At 41.0% G+C, this 24427-nt stretch overlaps 3 protein-coding genes across 6 annotated transcripts in view; 2 read left to right on the top strand and 1 right to left on the bottom strand.

Moving 5' to 3' along the window:
- The window catches only part of espn (espin), a 49994-nt gene extending 47519 nt beyond the window's left edge, over positions 1–2475 (top strand). Inside the window, exon 13 of the mRNA XM_078254662.1 lies at positions 126–2475. Coding sequence (XP_078110788.1) covers positions 126–273 — 148 coding nt within the window. The 3' untranslated portion in view covers positions 274–2475. The remainder of the gene's footprint in view (positions 1–125) is intronic.
- Positions 2476–3467: 992 nt separating this feature from the next.
- Positions 3468–19296, top strand: arhgef16 (Rho guanine nucleotide exchange factor (GEF) 16). Its single transcript, XM_078254656.1, has 15 exons — positions 3468–3652; positions 4749–5382; positions 5961–6012; positions 6988–7151; positions 7624–7680; positions 10519–10679; positions 11797–11949; positions 12039–12168; positions 13006–13080; positions 13203–13295; positions 13456–13607; positions 15874–16056; positions 16689–16759; positions 17805–17906; positions 18048–19296. Exons 2-15 carry the CDS (start codon positions 4816–4818, stop codon positions 18185–18187), a joined length of 2100 nt encoding a protein of 699 aa, XP_078110782.1. The 5' UTR covers positions 3468–3652; positions 4749–4815; the 3' UTR covers positions 18188–19296.
- ybx1 (Y box binding protein 1) lies at positions 18965–23913 on the bottom strand. 4 transcript variants are annotated; one of them, XM_078254657.1, is made up of 8 exons: positions 23642–23913; positions 21743–21806; positions 21463–21496; positions 21285–21374; positions 20842–21195; positions 20382–20479; positions 19740–20026; positions 18965–19313 (listed from the first exon to the last, which is right to left on the bottom strand). In XM_078254657.1, the coding sequence occupies exons 1-7, from the start codon at positions 23745–23747 to the stop codon at positions 19786–19788; spliced, it is 987 nt and encodes a 328-aa protein (XP_078110783.1). In that variant the 5' UTR covers positions 23748–23913; the 3' UTR covers positions 18965–19313; positions 19740–19785. The 4 variants fall into 4 exon arrangements, with proteins under 4 accessions (XP_078110783.1, XP_078110784.1, XP_078110786.1 ...); XM_078254658.1 differs by having other exon boundaries at positions 20394–20479; XM_078254660.1 differs by having other exon boundaries at positions 20905–21195.
- Between the last annotated feature and the right edge of the window lie 514 nt (positions 23914–24427).

The following is a 24427-nucleotide window of genomic DNA, read 5'->3' as shown; positions in this document are numbered from 1 at the left end:
TTGTTTTATTAGAAGGTCTTTTAACAAATTCCCTTTTAAGAAAACCTTATAAAAGCTCCCTGTACAATTCTAACTTCTATTTTGTTTCTGGCCCTTTTCCCACCTTTTTTCATGGATGCATTTAGAAAAGTGGAGCAGCAGGCCAAACAGGCCAAGGAGATGGAGGAGAAGACAGAGCTGGAGCGACTACGGACCCTGGGCTATGACGAGACCAAGCTGGCTCCCTGGCAGCGACAGATCATTCTTAAGAAAGGGGATATAGCCAAACAGTGAAATGGGCCATCTCCACATCCTCTGCCCCACAACACTCCCCACCCTCACACACCCACCCCAAGGCCTTCACTGATCCTCCACTCAGCACTGTACACTGGACAGTGGGGAAGAGCCTGTCTCCTCTAAACCCTGTCTCACCTTTCGACCTCAAAAACAGGACCATGCTGTGGTTGCTGCTGTCCACACCGGCTTTGAGGCTTAGCTTGGGTGGCGTGACCCGCCACCTCCCATTGAAAGTCTCATGGACACAAACTCTTGGTCTTTTAGTGCTAACAATAGCTGTGACATGCAATGATTCTCCTCGCTTAAGACATTTGCTATAAATGCATGTGTCCTTACTTAAATTAAGATTATCTGTAGAATCCATCTACTTGCTTTCCTGCAAATCAATAAAAGCTATTTAAGCTTTACTCAAACAAAGAGATTTGTGATAGATGGAAAGGGGATACTAAGCATTTTTGCCATGTGGAAAAAGCCTGTCATTGCATGTCTATTTTCCCTTCATTAGACACATTCACCATTATGTAACGAATGGAAAAGTAGCTGACAGTTGTGTCATCTGATGGCATGGACATACTCAGCAAAGGCTTAATTAACCCTTGAGCAGCTAATGCATTCTGTATGTAGACAATACCACATCTTTATCATGTTATATACTTAGTCATGACAGTTTTGTATCAAGCACATAGAAGCACTTTCTAAATGGCTTCATTTTACTGGCAGAGTTGTAATCCTAACACTGCTCAAACTGATCTGTTTCTTTAGAAAAGCGTGTTGTCATTTCTCTGTGGATTTGGAATATTGATGTATATCATATTTTAAACAATGTAAAGATTATGTAGCTGTGCAAATTGAATTTTACTAATTATCAATGGAGAAACAGCTGCAATGCTCCAATTACATTTTTCTATATGTGACCTAAATGTTAAGCTATTGTGATAATGAATGTGAAATGTTGCGTGCATGTGTTGCATAATGTGTATGAGCAGGCTATGTATTATTAAGCACATTTGACCCCAGGACCCTTGATTTTTAGTAAAACACAAAAGAATAACAAATACACATACATGTGAGTACAATCCTGCTAGGTTTCTATTTTAACATTGACTAACAGCCCCTTTTTTTTTTTAAACAACTAAAAACATGCACATGTGAAGATCAGGATCTTACACCAGATGTCTCATCTGCACACTGAATATTGCAAAAGTAGAGAAAAGACATCAGTTTGTCCAGTGTCCTGTACCAGCCTTCGTCCCACTAACCTGGAGGATAAATCTTTGATGAGCAGATCTGCTTACAGAATACCGAGTGCTCTCTGTCTGCCAGAAACAGCCATGACATCAAAAATGTACTGTTCCTTAGATCATGCCAGCATAATCTGCAGCTCTCCTGCTAGTGTGAAGAGTCCAGTTTTCAATACTCAATACTTCTTTGGGCCAAAGAAATAAATAAGATGAACAAGACTTACAATGTACTATATAGTTCTCATCAGGTGTTCTCATTCAGGCAGATGCATACACAACAGAACTGACACAAATGCCAGGTTGATAATCATACAGCTGCATTTATAATCAGTTACTTTCAGTTCCAGATTTTCAAGCATTACTAGGATTCAGGATATTGAATGTGTTTGGCAGAACTGAGGAGACACATTTGAAATGTGACATTTAAGAGCAACTGAACCTCACAATTATGCAGGATATCTCTACCTGAGCGTGGCACACAAGTATTCCCACATGATGGAAAATATTCTCTATGTTTACTACATTTATGTTGGATGTACATTTTTGCAGATGTAGGGTATCAAGCGTACACAGCATGTCATCCTGAAAGACATGGTCCTGGTTGGGGAATCATTTGGAAATATTGTAATTAACTTTCATCAGATGCCATATGATGTTGAAATTGAAAATGATGTGAACGTCATTGCCATTTGATTTTCGATATATATTTAAACTGTGTATATAGTGACCCTCTCTGATTGTTGTCATTTCATTGTTTCCATATTGCATTACATTACATGTCTCAGCCTTGCTTGAATAGAATGTTGGCTAACTCGTGTAATTATTCAGACTGTTGAAAATGAAGACAATAAATCTTTAATCACCAAACAATGTTCAGAGTGTGCTTGTGTTGCCTCCAACAGAAACACATGTACAATAAAAATCCAATAGACTAGTGCAACAATAAAAAGCCCTTGAATAAATGCTACCTTACAATGTTCCGTTTTTGTTGAGGTTGATTAACCTGGAGTCATTTTTTAGGCTTTTGTTTGTGTTGCTGTATTGGACTGAGTTATAGAGGGATGTTTATGCTTTGAGAAAACTGACATACAGGGTTTTAACTCCAATATCAGGAACATACTGCTGAAACAAAAAGTAGGGTAGATTTAAAATGTATAGGTAATTACAACCAAAATACCACCAATGACAAAATCCTTATAATAATAATGTTTGGTAAAAATGGTAATATGCAATAAAAAAAAAATGAATAAAATAAAATAATTCAGACTCCATGTTTTTATTTTACATTTGGGAGTACAATTTCCTTGTGCCACACTTTTTACATTTATTTACTGGTTAGGCCTACTGTTTTCGAAGAATCCTTATAATAAGAAATCTCAAACCAAAAATCTCTGAAATGTGGAGAAGATTTTGAAATGTTTGATTTTTGTACGTGGGCCTATATCAATGTACCATGTATTCTCTTTTTTTCATTCTTTATTGAAAAACAAGTTCAATGACACATACCATGTATTCTCTACATGCGTACAGCGTAAATAAATCAGTGACGAGGCAGTTAAGTGCCCCCTGTTGATCACTAGAAGGCGCCAACGAGCTATTTGTTGCCAATCAGGCATGTCACTAGACAGAAATAACATCAGAAAGAAAGAAACAGTAGAAATTCGATGGAAGATCAAAAAAGGAGAACATTTTATATTCGTGAATGGCAAAATGATTATAACTATATGGGAGGGTCCAACACAAACTCTACCTGACATTTGAAATTCATTTGATTGAAAGATGGCTTTATTTATGTTGCCAAGCCGGATTGTGAAGTAGTCCATCGTCACAGAAACAGCAGCTAAACTTTTTCTGTAAAAAGCTTGCTTCCGTAGCTGCAAGCCTGCTTCAATCTAATTTGGCATTTTTCGGTAATTGATTGACGCCTCACCTGTGGTGACGTAAGCAGCACGGCTTAATGGGCGCCTGCAAACAGAAGAGGAAGTGAGTGAGAAATATGTGACAGAGGGGAGCGGAGGACTACATCTACTGCTAAAGTTGCACTTCTCAACGAACCGGACAGCCCGAGAATCGCCGGACTGAGTTGTCATATTATTTAATAGGAAGGCTGGTGTTTGAAAGGTCACCTCACGCAGGTAAGGCAGCTGTTGAACTGCTCAAAGTTTCGGTGTTTGCTGAACTGCGTTTCCCCTCGCTGTTATGAACCATGGGAATGGGAGGCAGTCAGACATTTTTGCTACCACCCTAATCCGGCTTTTAGACAGCGGAGTTGTTGGAAATTTAGACTGCGACTAAATAGATTAAATATTGCTGTAGGTTTATAATCAGTATGCTATGTCTTTTAAACGCGGAGTTAAAGCTGTTTTTATTGTCTGTTATGAATGTAATTGTAATACTCAATATAATGACATGTTTATAAGAGTTAGACCTGCATAATAACTCTTTGCATAGGGCAGGCTTGGAGTATCGATCAGAGACAAGGTGTGAATTAGTTTTCTTGTAGTTTCTGTGGCGCACAGATTTGCTGGAGCACGTCTCTCTGTGTGATTTATGTGCGGGCAATTGCAGTGTAGGAGTGAGCTGTGAGTTACGGGTTGATCGAGGCCCTTGATATGAGTTTGAGGACTGACACAACTGGCTGCTGCTCCGTCCAACAGTGTGGAATCGGATCAATGGTTGGGCTCCCTTCTTCGATGGGAAGAGATCTGGGAGCTAGGGCTGTGCAATTAATCGAAATTGTAATCTCGATTACGATTTCAGCTCCTAATGATCACAAAAACGTAAAAAAAAGTAAAAAGATTATTTTGCTCATTACGTTTTGCAAGTAGAATGCTTATTGTCTTGTGTTCTGAATGGGAATAGTATTTAGGGGATTTTCAGAGTTCTAAGTGATTTCACTCTTGATTTGTTTAACTTTTTAAAAAAAACTTTTTTAAGTTCAATAATTGCAACATCTTTCCAAAAGTCAATGAGTAATCATGTTAAATAATCGTGATTTCAGTATTGACCAAAATAATTGTGATCATGATTTATTTCCATAATCGAGCAGCCCTGGGAGCCCCATTTTAGGTCACTCGTGGTATTTTAGGGTCATCCAGACAAGAGACACTCATACCCCTGCTTTTTCCCCCATGTCTCCATTTAAGGTGCTAGTTTATAGATGTTCCCTGTCTGTAGTTTGAACTTCTCCTGGTTATGCATGTAAAAACTGTAATTTCCCCTCTTCTTCAGACTCCTTCAATGTTGTAAGTACTGAAGAGCTCAGTAGACCGTGTGGAGGTGACGGTGGGAGGACGCCATGGCCAACAGCCAGTCAGACAGCTGCATGGGTGACCAGGCCCCTCTGGTTCTAGTGAGCCGCTTCTCCACAGAACTCCATATATCTGAGCCTGGCGATGATTGCTGCCAGTCCCAAAGCACCCCCACACCCCAATCTGAAACACCCACGCCCCAGGAAGATGTAGTGCAAAGGCTGGTGGTGCCTCAGCCAGTGGTTTTGAGCACCCAGAGTCCTGCAGCGCGGAAGGTTGGCACCCAACAGCTCATACCCAAGTACTTAGCCGGCCGGCCTAAAAACCGCCACCACACCACAGTGGTGACGTTCCCAGTGGGACTGGAAAACTCCACCAGTGTTACCCGGAGCCGTCACTCAACCCAGGGGCCAGATTTGTCCTGGGAGGATTATGACAGTGATGGAGACGGCTTTTCTTTGAGGAGGAACCGCAGGAACAAGTCATACAGAGCTGCTGTGACAAGCCTGGACATTGAAGCCATGGCATCGGAACAAGGGCCTGCAGCCACACTGAAACCGGTCATAGAGGACAGAGCAGCCAGTCCTGGTCGATCTCACAGCACTGGACGCAAGGTACATACGCCAAGGGGTTGGGGGCCAAAGGGCAGTATTGTACTTTGTCCATTTATCATAAACTCATAGTTGATTAAATGGAATTTGTATTGTAGAAAGATAATTGTATCCACTTATCTGTTGGATTTTAGGAGTGTTACATTTTCATTAACCAGTTGCTACTATCCGTAGCAACTGGTTAATGAAAGTGTCACTTTTGATGCCAGTTATGTCCTACAGATGAAAACAGAGCCTAGCTGATGCAGTTTTGTTTTTCTAATAACCTCATAGGCCAAAGCCAGCATGGCCAATAACATTGGGTGACCTCTATCAAATTCTCATTTAGTCATAGTGATGATGCTATGTTTCCACAACTGTTTCCTATCTTCCAGACCAGTACCAGTGTTGAGGAAGTCCCCATAGTTTTTTTTTTACCAGAGTGTATTTTAAAACTCTTCATTTAAGGATCGAAGAAAGAGGCAGTGCTGAAGAGAGAATTACTTTTTGGAGAAAAAAAAAAAGCTCTAATAAAAACTGAGTATTACTGAGGCACATGCATTTCGTGTTAAACTTAGGCTGCACTGCTGTCTCCCTTCTAGCGATTCCTGGGGAGAAAGAGGAACCAGAACCAACATGGGTCCTTCAAAGATGGTATGTTCACTGATGTGTCACCCGGTCCACTTCTCTAAATTTGGCAACAGTACTACAAATAGATGGGAAATAACTGTTTATTTTATTTTTTATTGGGTTGCAAAGCAATTATGTGTTGAAGAATTTCTCTATGGAAATGTAAAAAAAAAAAAACTGAACTTGGTTTGTCGGTGCAATAAAGTCTGTGTCGAGAGAGAAGATCCCTTGAGGCAACAGGAGAGAACAGAACAGGAAATCATTCACTCTCTGAACGATCCCAGAATGCTAAATGTCAGATTGTTGAGTCTTGAGTGTTGACATTTGATGTCCTGTACCTTCAGACACTGCCACATCTCCAGTTTTAATGTGAGTAATTTCCAAGTAATAATTATGCAGACTTGAGATGCTTTAATTAATTGAAGAGTTGTTTGTCGACTTTTAGAGCTGATATCTCACTGGGGCTGCCTTTCAAAAATGGAAGATGCAAGAGCGGTCATCTTAGGAAAACATTTAATTTCTTTCTAAATATTATAATCAGCTTTCACCTGCACATTTAACTGAGAATCAAACCTGTGACCTTTCACTAACTGAATGGTCTCTGTATCATTTCAGTAACGATACACTGCAGGCATAAACCTGCATTTAAATCTAACTCCTTATCAGCATTTTTTTAAACGGATGCATTCTCACCTCCCTTATGGCTTAGCCTTATGTTATTATGCTGACACATACCAACTCTGATTTTGCCCTTCATTTTTTACACTTTACTAACTACAATTAACTTCTTTCAATACATCTGACAGATTTATAGGTGAAAACCTCAGAATCCTACATACATAAGCTTGTTGTGAGAGACACATTTCACTGTGCTTTTGAAGAATTTGCAGTGTTTTCCGGCTTTTATAGTCATGAATATTGTCTGTGAATCCAAATTCCAAAATGCACGCTGAGACACTGGATTGAAACTTAAGTGGTGTTTGTTGATGCGATCCTCAGCTACACCGTGCCTCTACCAGGAGATCCGTGAGCGAGGGCTGCACTCCACCAACCAGGATGAGCTGCTGGACGACTTTGTGGTGGTGGAGCCTCCCGTGGAGGACCAGGGCATCGTAGTGAAGAGCTACCGGCCGGCACAACTCACCTGGAGCCAGCTGCCACAGGTAAACCTCTAACTGCACTGACATACAAAGTAAGCATTGAGAGAGAGAGAAAAAACAGTGTGAAGTCGAATTCTGCAAATGTGTTTAAATTGATAACGTAATGGAGTTATAATTATACAAGTGTACTAAAACATAATTCCATCTCAGTCATCACTTCCTTTGACAGAAAACACTGACAGCCAATTTCCTTCTTGCTCTAATCCTTCAGCTGAATTTTTCATTGTGTTCAAAAGGTTGCAATGTAAAAGCTTACAGTCTTTCTTACATGTTTCGCTGCTACATAAACTACCACGCTCCATGACCCTTTGTGGAAATGCTGGCTACTTTTGGTCTAGATGTGAGAATATCCACTGAGCTGGAGGCTGGAGTCGTTGACATTTAATTGTGACCAATTTTAAAAACAAGCTCCATTTTAAATATACAGCAGAACGTGGAGCTTAACATAATTTTTTTCTTTATATCTTTTACAAAGGTGAGGGACACCGGTATCCTGACATTGGTCTCACCTCAGGAGAGAAAGAGACAAGAGGTAAGTGCATGCGCGTGTGCAGGTATGCATGCCAAGTATGCCTAGAAAGAAATGTCCCAGGGGAATAATGTGCTACAGGAAGCAGGACAGCTCTGATGTCACACAATTGCAGACCATGTTTCAATACTAAAATAAACCTCAATAAAAACGCCACTAAAAACTACACTCAGCATTTTGCATTAGCATCCAGCAGTCACACAGGGAGATAAACCTATAATATAAGCAGAGATACCAACTTTTTTCATAGACGGTAGACTTGATACATTAGAATGAGATGCAACCATAAGACATTTCAAGTTAGTGGTAATGGCAACATTATGATATTTCAGCAACAAATGTACAGTTTAAGAAACCCAAACTTTACAACAAACTTTAAGCAGCATTGTTTGGTTTCTGTTTACATATTTGTTGTTTCTGTATTTATGCCACTGAGTTGCAGAGGAAAATCAGCCATAGCATGCGATTACCATAAAGACGGTTACTGGAATAATAAAAACCTCGAGCAGTAATCATTAATAGTAATTATCAAAGATGTACTCCAGCGATTTAGTGTTGCACTTCCCATAATATTGGGGACTTAGAAGTAACAAACTAAAAAATGAAGATGTAGCGGAGGCCAAGATACACTGACTTTTAGTCCCTGCTATTGGTCAAGCTCTAAAAACACAGGATCCTACATTTCATATCTCAAAAGCATCTTTCAGTAGACCTCACCTACCTCTTTAATGCCCACTCCTTTAATCGACACACATATAGATATACAGGCTACCTGTTACAAATTCAGACCCAAGCCAAGATACTCCTGATTACATCTTCAGGGAAATTAAGTGTGTCTTAAAAATATACTTTAAACTACACACATTTTCATCCCACACCTGCCAACATTGTCTGGCAACAAGTTTGAAGAACTCATTCTTCCCCGTTTCCACCTGGTATTAAAATCCGATCTGAGTGATCGGATCACAAGTGGACCGCTCTAAGTTCAGATGAAAACAGTCTCAGGACGCATTGAGATCAAAGACACGTAACAACAAAGCCGTTATATTTCATTACAAAATAACTCAAATTGAACATCACTATATTGACTAAGACCAAAACCTAATGGTTTCGGTCTGTGAAACCGATGTGATAGTGTAACACGATCTGAGGGTGGTTTTCCTCTTTTGTAATGTGTCTCTACTAGCAATCTTACAACAGATATTGTGTCAATACCAAAGGTCTTTCCTGTGTGCACTAGTAGACGCTGAATAAAGCCACACCCTGCCAGTGTGATCACACTTAGTCCATCTGCTGAGCAGGTACTTGTCTCGCTCTTTTGTACTTTTAGTCCCTTTCATGGGTTTAGTTTAGTGCTCGAGCAATGTGCTTCAGATTTGCATCCATGATGACAACTTTAATGCTTCTTTTTGGGGACATTAAGACATTTAGCTAAAGTTTAGGGCTAAATGAGATTAACTAAACGTACTGCTTTTCAAGTGGACATGCTGTAATATCAGGAAGATGTGAGCAGTGAAAAAGGGTTGCTCCACATTAGCTCATACAAAGCAGCGCTTTACCAGGTTCACCAGGCAGACTATTATTTACTATTCTTTAGTGATGATTTGAGCGTTTAGTCTGAAACATCAATGTTGGATGAGAGATTTTCAGGAAGTAGTGTTCTTAAGTTAGCCTTTGGTCCTGTCTGAGCCACTTCACCTGACAGGATGTGAAGGGGTGTGTAAGAGGTATCATCGCCACCTGATGGCTTACCTAAGATCCTGACCACAAACGGTAGAGGCTAACTGTCATACAGTAAAAAAAATACTTTGAACACTGCTACAAATAATGGATAAGTCTAAAACATCACCAGTTAATGTGTGCTTTTCATGTCACTCAGTATTAAATCCTAGATTCACAATTTTACTCCAATATTAAACATGTAGGGAGAAGTTTTTCATATAATAATAATAATAATAATAATAATAATAGGGGATAGCAGAGATGCAGAATTATCCACCAACAGCAGCCTCAATAGACCAGAATGCATTGCAGTCACAGCACAAGTTTTATTTTGTCTGTTGCACTTTATTGATGTTGAAGGACTTTACTTTACATTACTGCTTTGCTCTGTTCCTCTCTGAGTAAACCCTACATTTAAGTGCAGAAAGTAGAGGCCATTCATCTGGATGTTGTTAAAGGAAATTCTGAGAAATGTAGGAAATCACCAAATTACCCAGATGTAGTCTCGCTTTGCCATACCATCCACACGCTGCGGAGCGGAGGAGGGTCTGGCTACTCCACACAGCATTCCAGGATAGGAGAAAAACGTGCTCTGGTTTAATGGCATTTCTTTAAACCAATCACAATTGTCATGGGCGGCTCTAAGCTCTGCACGGAGCCGCTGTAAAATAGTTGTGGAGGAGAAAACTCAGACTAAACATATAGTCTAGCTAGCTTTTTCAATTTACCATGCAGAAATCTGAGGAGCAGTCAACCACAGTCATCATAAATCCACCAGAGTTTAAAATTCCAACACAAAGAAAGCGGAAGGAAACGGACATGCATGCATCCAGTGGAATTTCCTGCGGCACCGGAGCAATCCCGGAAGTGGAACGTCGAGGATATAGACTAACCCAGAGGTGAAATAGCAGGTTGAAGAAAAGTGGGTTTCCCTAAAATAAAGTAAATTTAAAAACCTTCATTAAAAAAATAACAGACTATCATATCAGAGAACAGTAAGAGAGCACCACAGTGTTTTTTTTTCTAAGTTAAAGCTGAAAAGAAAGTACAGTACATGTTGCAAATGTGAGTTGCTCCTTCACATGCACACTTATTTGGGTTTGTGTGTTCATTTGACAGGCCATTTTTGAGATCATCACATCAGAGCATTCGTACCTGCACAGCCTGGGCATCCTGGTGCGTCACTTCAGGAGTAGTGAAGCTCTGAGGAAAACAATGACAGCCACAGAGCACCACCACCTCTTCTCCAACATCTCTGTCATTCACCAAGTCAGCAAACGGTGCGTACATGCGTGCGTGTGCGTGTGTGAGCTAGTTGTGGGGGAGGTTCAGCGTCTCATACCAAAAAAAATAAAGGATCCGATGATGCTTTCAGTGTGTGATGCAGTGTAATGGACTGATTATCTGAATACAGTATCAAAAGATTTTAAAAGAGGCTGAATTGAGTTTTGTCATAGAGTTAACGTGATTTGGTTCCAAGCAGAAAATGGATTGAGTTAAAGTTTCAGGTGGAGTATTTTCCCTTAGCATGTCTTTAGTAACCTGCAGGTTCCATCAACATGTTAAAACACGCTAGCCAAACTGGTTCTGCTGCCTAGCTGCTCTGTATTCCCGGGCTTTGAGATGATAATGTGCTTGAAAGCAGCCTGTGTTGCTCTGTACAATACTGTATACATTGTTTTGAATAAAAATGGATCCAGTTTTAGCAGCAAGACAAGAAGTGACCTTCTATCTTTGATCATCTTGTTCTCTATTTCCAAGTAAAACAGGATCTGTGAAACTAGAAGGCAGAAGGTGCCTCAGTTGTTTGTTTTCGGCTCAAAAATGGCTTCTTCCGGTGACACAGCAGTTACAAACATTACTTAATATTAAAACAAACACTACTTAAGTTTAAGAGGGACACCAGAATGTAAACACTCTAATACAGTATGTATACTTGACCGACTTGATTTTGACAGATAAAACCTTATAACCCCCAAGGTAGCAATTTATTGTATATTCATATTAGATTGTAATTTTGATTGATGGACTAATATTTTTATTTACGTGTCATGCCACTAAGTGGCCCATCCCACACGGAATTACATGACACAAATACAACTGTAGTTAATTCCACAGCTTCCAGTCCAATGTCCACATATAACATTCTCCACTTTGCACAAAACAAATAAAACATGTTACAGCAGCCACAACACAATAGTGTAACCCATAAATTGTAACTAGAACCAAACACTTCATACACTATGTGCTTGTCTGAGAATGTTACAAACTACGGTTACTACTAATTAAAAGTGAAAGTGTGTCCTGCTCAGGTAATTAGTCCGTGGGCGGAAAAACACAGTCCTTTCACTTCTTTACTAACTCTCGCTTTCTCTCTCGCTCTCTCTCCATTTTCAGGTTTTTTGAGGACCTTGAACGGCGTCACCATGACAACCCAGTGATCCGGGACATTAGCGATATTGTTCAGAATCACGCTGCCCACCACTTTGAGCCCTACATTGTCTACTGCTCCAACGAGACCTTCCAGCAGAGGACGCTGCAGAAGCTGCTGTGAGCAGCAGAACAAACCGTAACAAGATGAGTTTCTGCAGTAACATGGCAGCACAAGCTAAACTTCCCTCTTTCTTTCCGTCTTTTAGGACCAGTAACGCTGCGTTCAAAGAGGCCCTGAAACAGATTGAAGGAAGCTGTGAATGCGGAGGCCTGCCCATGATCTCTTTCCTCATCCTTCCCATGCAGCGAGTCACCAGACTGCCACTGCTGCTGGATGTCAGTTCAACATTTACTTTCGTATATGGACGACTCATTGGAAAACACATAGCAGCTGAAAATAGGAGCCTGAGGGCCGCTTTATCTGTTTTTTTCCTTCCTTTTTCCGCTTTTTTAAAGTAGAACGCTCATTAATCCACATTTCTGTAAATGTGCCAGAGTTAGCCAGCCAGCTAATTTTCTACTGTAGTCCTTTTGTTGAGATGTTTTGAGACCAGAAAACAGCAAGACGGGTTAACATTTACTGACAGAAGACAACAAGACAGCAACAGCAACAAAATAAGCATTCTCAAGACGCCATGCAGAGCAACAGGAAGCAGCAAGACAGTAGTGCATTAATACATCAACAGTATCCACATTCAGTACACGTAGCCATGCAAGCAACAAGACACAGCCAAGCAGCACTTATTGTAGCCATTTTCTTGATATGTGCAAACACGCAAAGCAGTTATAATCAGAGACATGGAGGAAAATCAACAATTAAGTATGCATTCACCACATTATCTGCATGTTATTCATAAAACTATTTTTTTTATTTTATTTATAAAAGCTTGTAAAGATGCACATGCATCAAAATCTAAAAGCATCAACACTTGTGTACCATAGAGACACATTTTAGGGGGGTGAGAAAGGTAAACATAAAACCATATGTTTATAGACCCAACTATAACTTTGCATATATGTGCATTTACACTAGAGTTAAAAAATAAGTTAATGATTTAGGAACTCCAGATTCGGCTTTGTGGCATGTACTGTGGTGCAGAAGGTTGTTTTGTCTACTGAAGTACATAATTGGTACTGTAAAAGTTTCATACCTTTTTTGTTCTCTCCTCACAGACGATTAGCCAGAAAACTCAAGACACGACAGCAGAGCACTTTGCTGCTGTTTGGGCGCTGCACGCCATCAGCAAGGTAGAGATATTAAGAAGGCACGCTTCAGCCCTACATTTCTTACTTGACAGTGACCTATGAGGTCAATGTGTTTTTAAGGTTGTGATTATCATTATGTTGTTGTGATTGTATTATTTCAACAGTTGGTCAATAGCTGCAATGATGGAGCTCGGCGAATGGAGAGGACAGAGCAGATGTACACCATCCAGAAACAGATGGATTTTGGTAAAATTAAGGCAAGTTTTTGTTTGTTGTTGACTATGGGTGTAAATATACTGTAAAAAGCAAGGAACATAATGTAACTTGGATAAAGCTTTGGACTGATTCCCCTCATGTAGTAATGATGCAGCAGATTCACTTTACTAACCTGGACTGATAACTCTTGTGTCCTCACAGCCATTTCCTCTGGTGTCGTCGTCGCGGTGGCTGAAGAAGCGTGGTGAGCTAGCCTTCGGCACTGAAGAGCTGAGCATCTGGAGGGCTTTCAGCAACAGGAGCTACTACCTGTTTCTCTTCAATGATGTACTGATCGTCACCAAGAAGAAGAGGTCAGTAGGACTAAAAAACAGTTTATGAATATTATTCACATAGTCTAAAATAATGTTTTGTGGGAAAAGGTTTTTACAAATCTGACGTAACTGACAATTTCATATGAATTCACGTAAATATCTGTAGATATTCTCCGGTATGTCAACATAATCGCAATGATTAAAAGGATCAAAAATACATATTTTTCCCTGTAGCACTATTTTAGCCTGGTCTTACCAGACTCTCATACATTTCATTTGTACAGAGTCTGGCCACTCTCCATTGACAAGTGTTAACTTCCTTGAAGGCGGGTACTCTGTTGAAATTTAAAACTATTGGATCTGCCCAGAGCCACTCTGGATCTGCCATAAACTAACGTTTGTTAGTAAGCGTCGGCTTAGCATCGCTAGCGTTCGCCTTAGCCACTCCTTCACCACTAACGGAGCGAGCTGGAAAATCTAACTTTTCCCGAACCCCGTGAGGAGGAGGGCCACAACATCATGGCCACCAACACAACTCGGCAAAGGTTGTTCTTGCTCGGGCTTTAACTTCTGGATATTCGGCAGCGTTGCCACAACGGACCGAATGGCTTTGCTCGCATCTTTCTCCACCGCCATTACAGAACTACAACTCAAACTAGCGCACAACATCAACGTCATCGTTCGCTGATTGGACCGGTTAAGATTTGGCCGGAGAAAACCCAAGAATATACCCAGACTACCCAGACGTAGTACTGAAGGAAAATGAAAATTGAGCAGAAGTACGTAGGAGGGCGGAGCTAGTGCTATTTATCAATCTAGATTGTTTTGGTGGGAGTTACCAAGTGTTGGAGATATCAGCTGTAGAGGTGTCTGCCTTCGGCACTCGGCTTGTGGTGCTCAAATTGCCAAAAAATACATTTTGAAAAGCTCACCAGCAGTGTCTCTTTCCAGAAATCATGACCTGGTTGTGAGCAGTTTCATGGAGGAACTATTTTCTTTCTACCTACTACAACCGCCAATCCTATCACTGCTCAGAAGGAAGCGTACTCATTGATGAGAGGCTTGTGACAGCGTGAGATGTAAAAATGAATGGCATCTTCATCGGCTGAGCTGTAGCTTTAGCTAGCTCAGGTGAGCTTGCAGTAGCTACAGCTAAGCTGAGGAAGACTGGCCTCTCCTCCATGAGTATGCTTCCTGCTGCGCAGTGATGCGGTTGGCAGGTGTAGTTCGGTGGAAAGAAATTAGTTCCTCCATGAAACTGCTCACAATCAAGTCTGTGGATTATCTTGAGTAACCGGGTCATGATTTCTGGAAAGAGACATTGCTGTTGAGTTTTTCAAATGTAGTTTTTGGTGCTTTAAACGGCACAAGCGGAGTGTCATCTAGTTCCATTATATTGGAGAGAGGGCAGACATCTCTACGGCCGATATCTCCAACACTAGGCAACTCGCACCTAAACAATCTAGAATCTAGATTGACGATTTTGGGGTGAACTGTCCCTTTTAACATCAAATCTAATAAGATCACTTAAGATGCATTCAGCCTCCTGTAATATCCTGTTGAAGAGTAGTGCATTAGAAACAAAGACACCAGAGCAGGAAGCTAATGTATTTAACCTCTGCACATGATGCATTGTGAATTTCCAAATGAAAAGCTTCTTTAACAGATCAAATCGCTCTCACTTTAGATAATGAAAGAAACGAGTCGTGCATCTGATAAAATGGGGGCTGCTATAGATGTCAAACTTCAGAACTACAACCCGATTTTGAAGCATTTTATGAGCTTTGTGGGCTATTCCTGGTAGCTCATGTGGACACTGAGTAGGTCCAGCTGCTAGCAGGCAGGGAACATGAGAAACAGAGTGAAATGAGGAGAGGAAGGGGACAGAGAAAGGAGAGAGCATGGATGTGGTGCGTGCATACTTGAGATTCTTTAACCTTGCATTCAGCGTGTCAGCTCAACAGACTAAAGATATCTGTTTTGAGTTAGGGAGAAACCAAACAATGTCAACACAGAGGAAGGAGCTGCCCACAACACTGGAGTCATTTCAGGGTTGTTAAGTTGACACTGGGACCCAGTCTTCAGGTCATAATATATAGGAAATGCTATTAGCAGATAGTAAAGGAATGTGGTTTGAATGTATCAATAGTACACACATAGACAGTAAAATAGTAGCTGGGTTTAGCTATACTATGTGTAAAAATTGTCATTTAAAATGATATTATTTCTGTGAATGCTCCTGCACAATTTGATTAAAGATATCCTGTAAAAAGAAAATATGAGTAAAAACTATTTGTTTATCCAGTGAAGAGAGCTTTGTGGTGATGGACTACGCTACTCTGGAAAATGTGGAGGTTGGGGAGGATGCAGAAGGACGGACATCTTCGCCTCCCAAAAACAGCCCCAGCTACTATCATTCCTTCAGGCTGCTGATGAGCAGGAACAGCGATGGGAAAGCAGAGCAGATGACCCTGGTGGCTGAGTCCAGGTACCGCAGCTTTCCGCTCCCGTCAGCCATAAACTGTACATTACATATATAGTTGTTATTCCTTAAGTGGGGATTTATATTTAAAAACACAAGGTTTAAGTATATATCAGTATTATTATATTAATTTAATCTGGAGGGAGGGACACTTGGATCTTTTTGCTGAACATCTGACCCCTTCCTGTCAACTACTGGTTCATACATAAATGCAAACACAGTCTTGCTACCACTGAATATTGATGGTTACGGTGTCCTTTAGGAAACTTGGTCTTGTGCTTTATTCCAAATCACATTCAATTGTAAGACGTGTAGGGTTTTTTGACACGGCTAAAGAGAGGAGACCGTCACAGGTTGGCCGTGGTGCTGCAGCATGGCTAGGGGCAGCTATACCCTGCTGTGAGGCTGTAGTGGAACCTCATGCCGTCATGGCTCATGGAAAAAAAACCTACTGTAAACCAAATAAGGTGTTTGCGTGTGGCTCCCTCTACTGACAGAAGTTTTAATGGCAACCTAAAATACTCCCATGCATGAAGTCCACTCACAAGAAACAGACTTGTGTGTTATCACATGTACAATATTCACAACACTGGCTTTGGAGTCATCTTTAACAGTGCTTGTTTGTTTCTGTTGCCAAGGGAGGACAGGGCACGTTGGATAGTTGCTCTTACAGAACACAAGCAGGCAGGAGTTTCCCCTTGTAAAAATGGTAAGTAAGCATGCTTTATTTACCAAGGGAGTCACTCTTTGAGTTAACTCTGATACTGACCAGTTTTCAGTGTCTACGTGTAATCTTTAAAAGTGGCCCTTAATGACAAATCTGTTCTCTTAGCTTTCATGTGTAAATTATTCATTTGTCATGGGAAGCAGTGTGCTGCACAGAAAACAGATGGTTTGCATTCATTTTCCATTTTAAATGCAATCTTATTCACACACATATCAAAGCTGCATAGGTTTTCCCTTCTTTATTTTAAACTATTTTCTAACATTTTATTGGATCTATGTGAATTCTGACTTTGGGTTTACAATTTTACAATTATTTAAAATACATTTAAAGAACATAATTTGTATGTAACCGCATTTGACGCGCCAAATGCAGCAAATGGAGAAAAAAAAAAAAAAAAAACATTCTAGTACAGCACCTCTCACCCTGTGTATATACTGTAAATGAAACAGATGTAGGCCTCTGTGATCCTACTGTGTGTGCCAAATGTGCCTTGGACATGCACTGAACAACTTTCAAAGCAAGACACAGATGTGGAGCAATCATTGAGTTTCATGTGCATTAGGCTATAGTGTACTATAGGTCTATAGGCGGAAGAACATGACAGTATTTTGAAAAATCATATTTAAAGACATGATAATGTTCATACAAATACACAGCCTTATAATCCTCTATTAATGGCATATTTAAAACAAAACCATCACATAGGCAACACTCACAGTGGCTGTTTGTGTAATGGCATTAGTTTTAAGAGTGAGTGTATGCTCTGCATGATATTTGATATCGTTATGAAAGGGTGTGCCTTTCCAGGGGAATATGACACATTCCAGGAAGTAATGTGATGTGCTCTGTAGATATTCAGCAGTGAATACAGGGTGTTTTTTCAGTACTGACAACAGGGTTCTTAATTCACCAATAACCACATACAAATTGCTAAAAAAAAATAAAAAAAAAATTCAAATACAAGAAAATATACTCTATAAAATCTTTGGTTTTATGAATCACATTTCATTATGGGAATGTGTTTCAGGTCTGCCACAGTATGAGGCCACCAAAGCCTACATGCCAAAGGAGCCGGATGAGTTGGGGCTGCAACAGGCTGAGCTTGTCATCCTGCTGCAGAAAGAGGAAGGTGAGGTCCCTTTATGTGTGCACTTAGCTCCGTCACTACCTGTAATACATCAAAACCAGACTTCCATGCTCAAATGAGCCACCTCCTACAATTCATATAAAGAATGCATAAAAGGTCCCTTAAACTGTCTGCTCTTCCTAGCCTGGTGGTATGGGGAGAGAATGCGAGATGGAGAGAGGGGCTGGTTTCCTGCTACCTGTGTCACAGAGATCACCAACCCCACAGCCATGGAGAACAATGTGCAACGCATGAGGCGCCTGCGCAAAGAGACCAATGTTTGAGGGACTCTCAGGATGTACAAATTAAACACCTCCCAGTAGATTGGTGACTCTCATAATGTTCAGTTTTTGTTGACAGCGTTGCAAGAATTGCCATTTATGCTGTCCTGGTATCCCAGTGGTCCAAGATGAATACAAGGTGGCCATAAAGTTGCATACAACTAGTGTCCATGTTTTGGTATTCTACCATCAGACTGTCCAAACAATTATTTTAAAACCGGTTGGATTAATACTTAAATCTCAACCAAAAACTGTATATGGGTGTTTTTGTCCACCTTCTACATGTGCAGCCAATAAAGAACAGGACTTACTGGCCAACCGTGGACATCTTTACTTGTACAGTACTACCCTGTTATGTCCTTGTTGGTGTGAATGTAAATTTAAACTTAATTGCTATAGTAAACAATGAGCCTCAGATGCAGTCTAGGACTGCTAGAGTAGGACACTAGTTTTAGAAGTTGCATGTATAATAGTGCTAAATGTTGGTTGCATTTCTTGTTAGATCACATTAGTGTAATTTCAAGATGTGAAGGGTTCTTTGTTATACTGGTGTAAAGAAAATGACCACAAAATGTTTCAAAGTTTTGGCAAGACATTTACCATTATGCCATTTTTGACAGTTAATGAATTTGGTTGATTAAAAATCTTATTGCATCATAGAAAGTTGGATTTGTCTAAATATATTCATATTTGAAATGAAAACTTTACTGTATGTTACTCTAAAAAATGCAATTTGTCTTTGCATACTTGAAATATAAAAATAAAGCCAACACGACAATATTCCTGGTTTCTGGACTTTTTATTTGAGCTTGCATTTTGTTAAAATGTTTGAATACATAAAAAGTTATTTAAAAATGTCAAACTGACCAGATATCAAATTCCATTTTTTCTTTAAAAACCATTTGGTGTAAAAACTTAGGACATATTTAGAAAAACATTTGTTGTTTCCCCAAAACGTTTTTGTAGCTGTCACATAAAAAGAATGGAGAAAAAAAAAACAAGTCTGCATAGATTCTGCAGGCAATCGGTGGTAATCTTGTCAAATGCATGGTGCAAGCTTGTGACGATCTTCAAGTCAAATTTTTATTGCTCAGATCTTGTTTGATGTTTCATCTTGTTGACAAAAAAACTGTGAAAAGAAAATTTGCAAATGAGTCAATTGTTCAATCTGTATGCTGCATTTTCAATCATTTGAGTTTAGTCATGTAGCATGCGGCACCATGAGTTGCCTGAATGTGCATCACCAGATAGCAGAAAAAGAATCCAAAGCTGCTGCCCTTATGGAGAAGAGACAATAGCGAGGGCTCTATGGTGCCAGACAGTTTGCTTTATCAAATCCACTGCATTACCTCATGCTTTGGATCATCCACTACAGAGCCTAAGGAGTGCAAATAACAAGCTAGCCAGCCTCATTTAGCTGGCTTAGCCATTACATTTTAATGTAATAAGTTTCCTTGTAATTACTGTTGGCTCTCTCTGAATCCAGATTTATGTGAAGCTTAATGGAAATGATCAAGAGGGACTCAGATCAGCCACCACGTGGCTATAGACTCACCCGGACGATGGTAAAAGATGGTAGGTGCCGGTGGGCAGGTTCTTTCCTACTCAGCCCCACCCTGCTGAGCCTCGGGAGCGGACGTTTTCTCTGCAGTTGGGTCACCTCCTGCCTTGGCCTCCTTGGTTTCCTGGCCAGGTTTGCCTCCAGTCTGTGGGCGTCTGCGACGGTAGTTGAAGTTACGGCGGTAGCGCCGCTGGCGGGGCTGTTGGTTCTGACCACCTTCGCCGCCCTGATTCTCCTTGTCCTCCTCGCCGTCCCGCACCGGTCTGGGACGGGGTGGACCCCTGGAATGAACAAGCAAAAAGCAAGGGGCCATATACAATCACAAATTACATAGTGACCAAGAAGTGGTGATATCATGCAAAGAATACATCCACTAAAACGAGATGCAGTTTTTAAGTCACAAGACCATTGCTACTAAAAAGATGTACATAAGCAAAATTTGAATGCACAGCTGCAATTTGAGGTTAGGCTGCAATAAAAGGAGAGGTTCTCTGGCCAAAACAGGTAGCATTTATTTATTCAGGTTCGTTTAAGAGGTTAATTTAAGTTGGTGGACTCGAGGCTAAAATTCAGACAGCCCAGTGCTTTTACTCTCCCATTGTTGCGGCCCTGCGTCAATGAAGCCAACATGCAAACCTTGGATTGAACCTTGGTCGGAAGCCTCTGTAGTAGCTCTGCCTCGCTGGTTTGTTGCCCTGGTCAGGACCTCCCTGGCTCTCGTCACCCTCGCCTCCCTGAAAGCAAATAGATCAAACAACTGACACGTCGCTTTTTCCAAAGCAAACACATAGGCAATCAAACTTTAGAACATTTGTCACATAGTGTACAGTCCTTGTAATTGAAACTGGCGAGCTTGCCATTTAATGTTGAGGCTGATAGAAGAGCAACATCAGGTAGCTCCAATATAGCTGAGATTAGGAACCTATTTGAGTCAATATGCAAAATACTGGCCGGACCCCCGATACACCAAGATCTTTTGTTCGCAACCACGTGAGTGTTGAAAGGAGAGGGTGTCGTGTATGACATCAACATATCATGGGTCCCGACTGGGACTGCTGGGTGCCTGCTTCAAGATAGAAGCCCTGTGACGGCGTACCTCAGTCATCTCTCCACGTGGTGCGTTGGTGTACGGGGGCCGGCGGCCGTAGCGTCTACGTACAAAGTATGGCGGGTAGCGCCGTCTTCCGGGGTAAGTGGGCCTTCGCTGCTGTTGTGGCGCATCTCCTTCAGGGGCACTTTCTCCCCCATCTCGGCTGCTTTTGTCACGACCTCCGCTGCCTCCGCTGCTTGGCTCACCCTCTCCGTCACTCTGGTAGTTCTCTGGATATTCTCCACCACGGGGAGGGCCCCTTCTTCTGGGATAGCGCCTATAGCGGTTCCTGTCAGCTGCGTACTTACTTCCTTGGACTGCAATGCCTCCTGGGCCAGTGACATTTGCCGCCTCTGCTCCCTTTAAATAAAAAAGGATGTGTATTTTTTAATAGCTGCAAACTAAAATCAGAACTTTGGACCTGAATTACCAACCAAAGCACATCTTACCTTCTCTCCCTCAACTACATCAAACTCCACAGTTTCTCCATCTCCAACACTGCGAAGGTATTTCCTCGGGTTGTTCTTTTTGATGGCTGTCTAAAATCATGAATAGTGCATATGTGAGATTTTTTTTTTTGTTCATCATAATTTAAAAATAAAGAAAATAACACTACCTTCAACTTACCTGGTGTACAAAAACGTCCTCTTTCGTATCATTCCTAAAAATAAAAAATAAACCCTGTTATTTCTAGATAGCAGTACGTTGCTGAGCCACAGAATGCAACAATGTATCTGCAAACAGATTGCAATTCTTGTAAGTACTGTGTGTAACAACAGCATACAGCAGACAAATCGTCTGGTCAGCTTTGTAAGCAAATCAAAGCCATAATAGGATTGGGAATGTTCCTTCACACAGATGATATTAGGGTCTTTAGGAAACGGGATGGGGGGTGGAGTCCACTTACCTATTGATAAAACCATATCCATTCCTGACGTTGAACCATTTGACTGTACCCAAGACTTTTGTTGCTGCAATGACACAATAAAACAAAATCATTAACCAAGTTTAAACTTGAGCCTTTTCAAAGTTACACTGATAAGATAACATACTGAGTGAGTATAGCTGAAAAGCTTTCAACCAGCTTGTCCATGTTTAACAAGACCTTTATCACGAGAAACAGTAAGGGAATCAAATAAGGACAGATGATGAAAAACTAACCATGGCCAGATAATGTGGAAGTTATATTTAACTCCCAACTGTCACTCTGTGCCAGCTGCACTTGGTGTGAGGTATGAACCAGGAGCATTATGACCCAGTAATGACTGTGATTTCTCATGCAGAACTCAAGATTTCATATCAAATTATCAGTGCCTCTGTCTTACAGAGCTCCTGTAGTATGGCATATCAAAGACGGATCTAGTAATAATATACTACTACGACGCTGTGGTCACTGACATTTTGAGCCGCACTGCTCAGTACTTGAACATTCACACGTGGTAAAGTCGCACCCGGATACGTTAGCAAGCAGCGATCACAGCTGGCTTGTTAGCATAGTAGCTAACGGGGTCTCAACCATGTGGTTGGATTAAAGCCAGCAAGCGGAAACTACCATAGCACATTAGATAGCATAGCTATATTAAGACCAAACCTTATGCAAAAATAAAAAATGAAATGTGTCGTTGTTGTAATATTTTTCATCGAACAAATAACTAGATAGATAGCTAGATTGCGAAAGAAATCCGTGGAATCATTCGGCGGACATTTTGGATTGCCCCTTCAGCCATGTAAATAGCTACCCTAGCTTCGTTAGCAAACGAGCTACCATTGCTGTTAAGTGGCTAGGCCCTTCATTTTGAGTAAAATCCGACAACCATTGACAGTTGTATTCGGATTGATGTAGCTATATACCAACCTTGCTATGATCGTTTTGACAACTATATTGGGCACGAGTCTGTGGAGGTGTTTCGACTATTTTTGGAAGGAAAAAAAACTACTAAAGCGGAACCAACACCTTTCGTGTGAACAAAGAGACGACCCGCAGCTAACGTTAGCTTGTTTTCCACGATAGTAGTCGTGGCCGGCTAAGTGAGCGCTATGAAATAACGTCGTGTTCCACCGTGACGTGTGGTTAAACTGTTAAAACGTTATAGGTAACGTTCTAACGTCTCGACGTCAACTAATATTGTCGAATTACTTAAAGATGTGTGAAGAGTGGCACTAACGTTACCGTAGAAACACGAATCCCGAGGCAATCCCAGCGATCGTGCATGTGACGGAAAGTCGGCAACATGGTATTTTTGCGGCGGCTTTCGGAAGGTAGCTAGTAGGCCGATGAACAGGAGAGATTATCCGGTTGAAATGGAAGGATTAGCTACATTTGCCAATCATATATTCTGATTGGAAGCAATTCTCGCTTGGAGAAACAGTTCATAGTTAACAACTGATATGAAACAATTTACCAGGCAGTTAGTTGTAAAGCTAGCTATGATGACCCATATTCCAACTGACATTTTGAAATGTGTGTTGCTAACGTCTGGACTAGCTAGCTAAACGTTTCGCTTCTTGGAAGCAAAGGGATATTTATTTCACCCGTCAATACCAAATTTAAACAGTAATATCACCAGTTATACATAAGCGACAGGAATGTCAGACAGTTAACGTTGCTATTAGCAGAAGTAACCTTTATTTGGTTATCTGTCAATTTCAAATAACGTTAACGTTGTTCTAAGCAAGTTAGCGGCATTATCAGATTCAATATGAGAACGTTATTCAACGGTTAACTAGCGTTTGTAACCGCCGCTTTTGCGCAAAACCACGTTAGCTAGCTAGCTAACTACTGTTAGCTCATTTCCAGTAGTCTTACCGATGACCTTCTTATCCCCCGCGGAAGATGCGGCTGCCGGGCTGGATGGGCTCTCCACATCGTCAGCAGGCTGCGGCGGTTGTTGTGTCTCGGCCTCGCTGCTCATGGTTACTCCTGGTTGGTATTGGCTTCTGCCGGCGGCGGCTCTCTGCTGTGTTTCCCGGTGCTAGATGGTAACCTGGGCCGGCGGTGGTGGGGGCTGCTGCCTTCGGGCTCTCTGCTTTCCTCTTTCCGCTCCCGTTGCCGATCGAACTGGGCAGAATGAGATACTGAGCCGGGGAATGTTCCTGGTCGGGGGTCCGCCCAACTCGTCTTCGAATTGGCTGGAATCTGTAGCGAAACATAAAACGCGTTCCTATTGGCTGAGACAACTGCCTATTTCGGTTGAGGGAAGAGTTTGCTAAAAATGATTGGCTAAAAGAGAAAGGTACCTGTCCATCCTCACCGCCCCATAGTGATGTCAAAGCCAGACAGATAACCGTGACGCTTGAATTCAATTTTATATAAGGTATCGGTACATTAACCTTTATGACAAAAACGTGAACGCACACAGTTATATTTTAAAGAATAATATTCTGTAGCCCCTCAGTAAGATATTGATGTAATTGATTATGTATCACAGGCAACGTAATGTTTTATATTTAATTTACTTTTTTCATACATCATTGGATTGATATGTATTGTTTTCGGTCTGTTCACAATGTTTAATGTAGACTAATAATATAAACCCGTGACACTTTTGGACTGTCTGCTTGGCTGTGTCTTCATTTAACGTATTTTAACAAA

This window comes from Sander vitreus, chromosome 7 (assembly GCF_031162955.1).
Source record: "Sander vitreus isolate 19-12246 chromosome 7, sanVit1, whole genome shotgun sequence".
Taxonomy (NCBI): Eukaryota; Metazoa; Chordata; class Actinopteri; order Perciformes; family Percidae; genus Sander; species Sander vitreus.
This window is presented reverse-complemented; position numbering and strand designations above follow the sequence as displayed.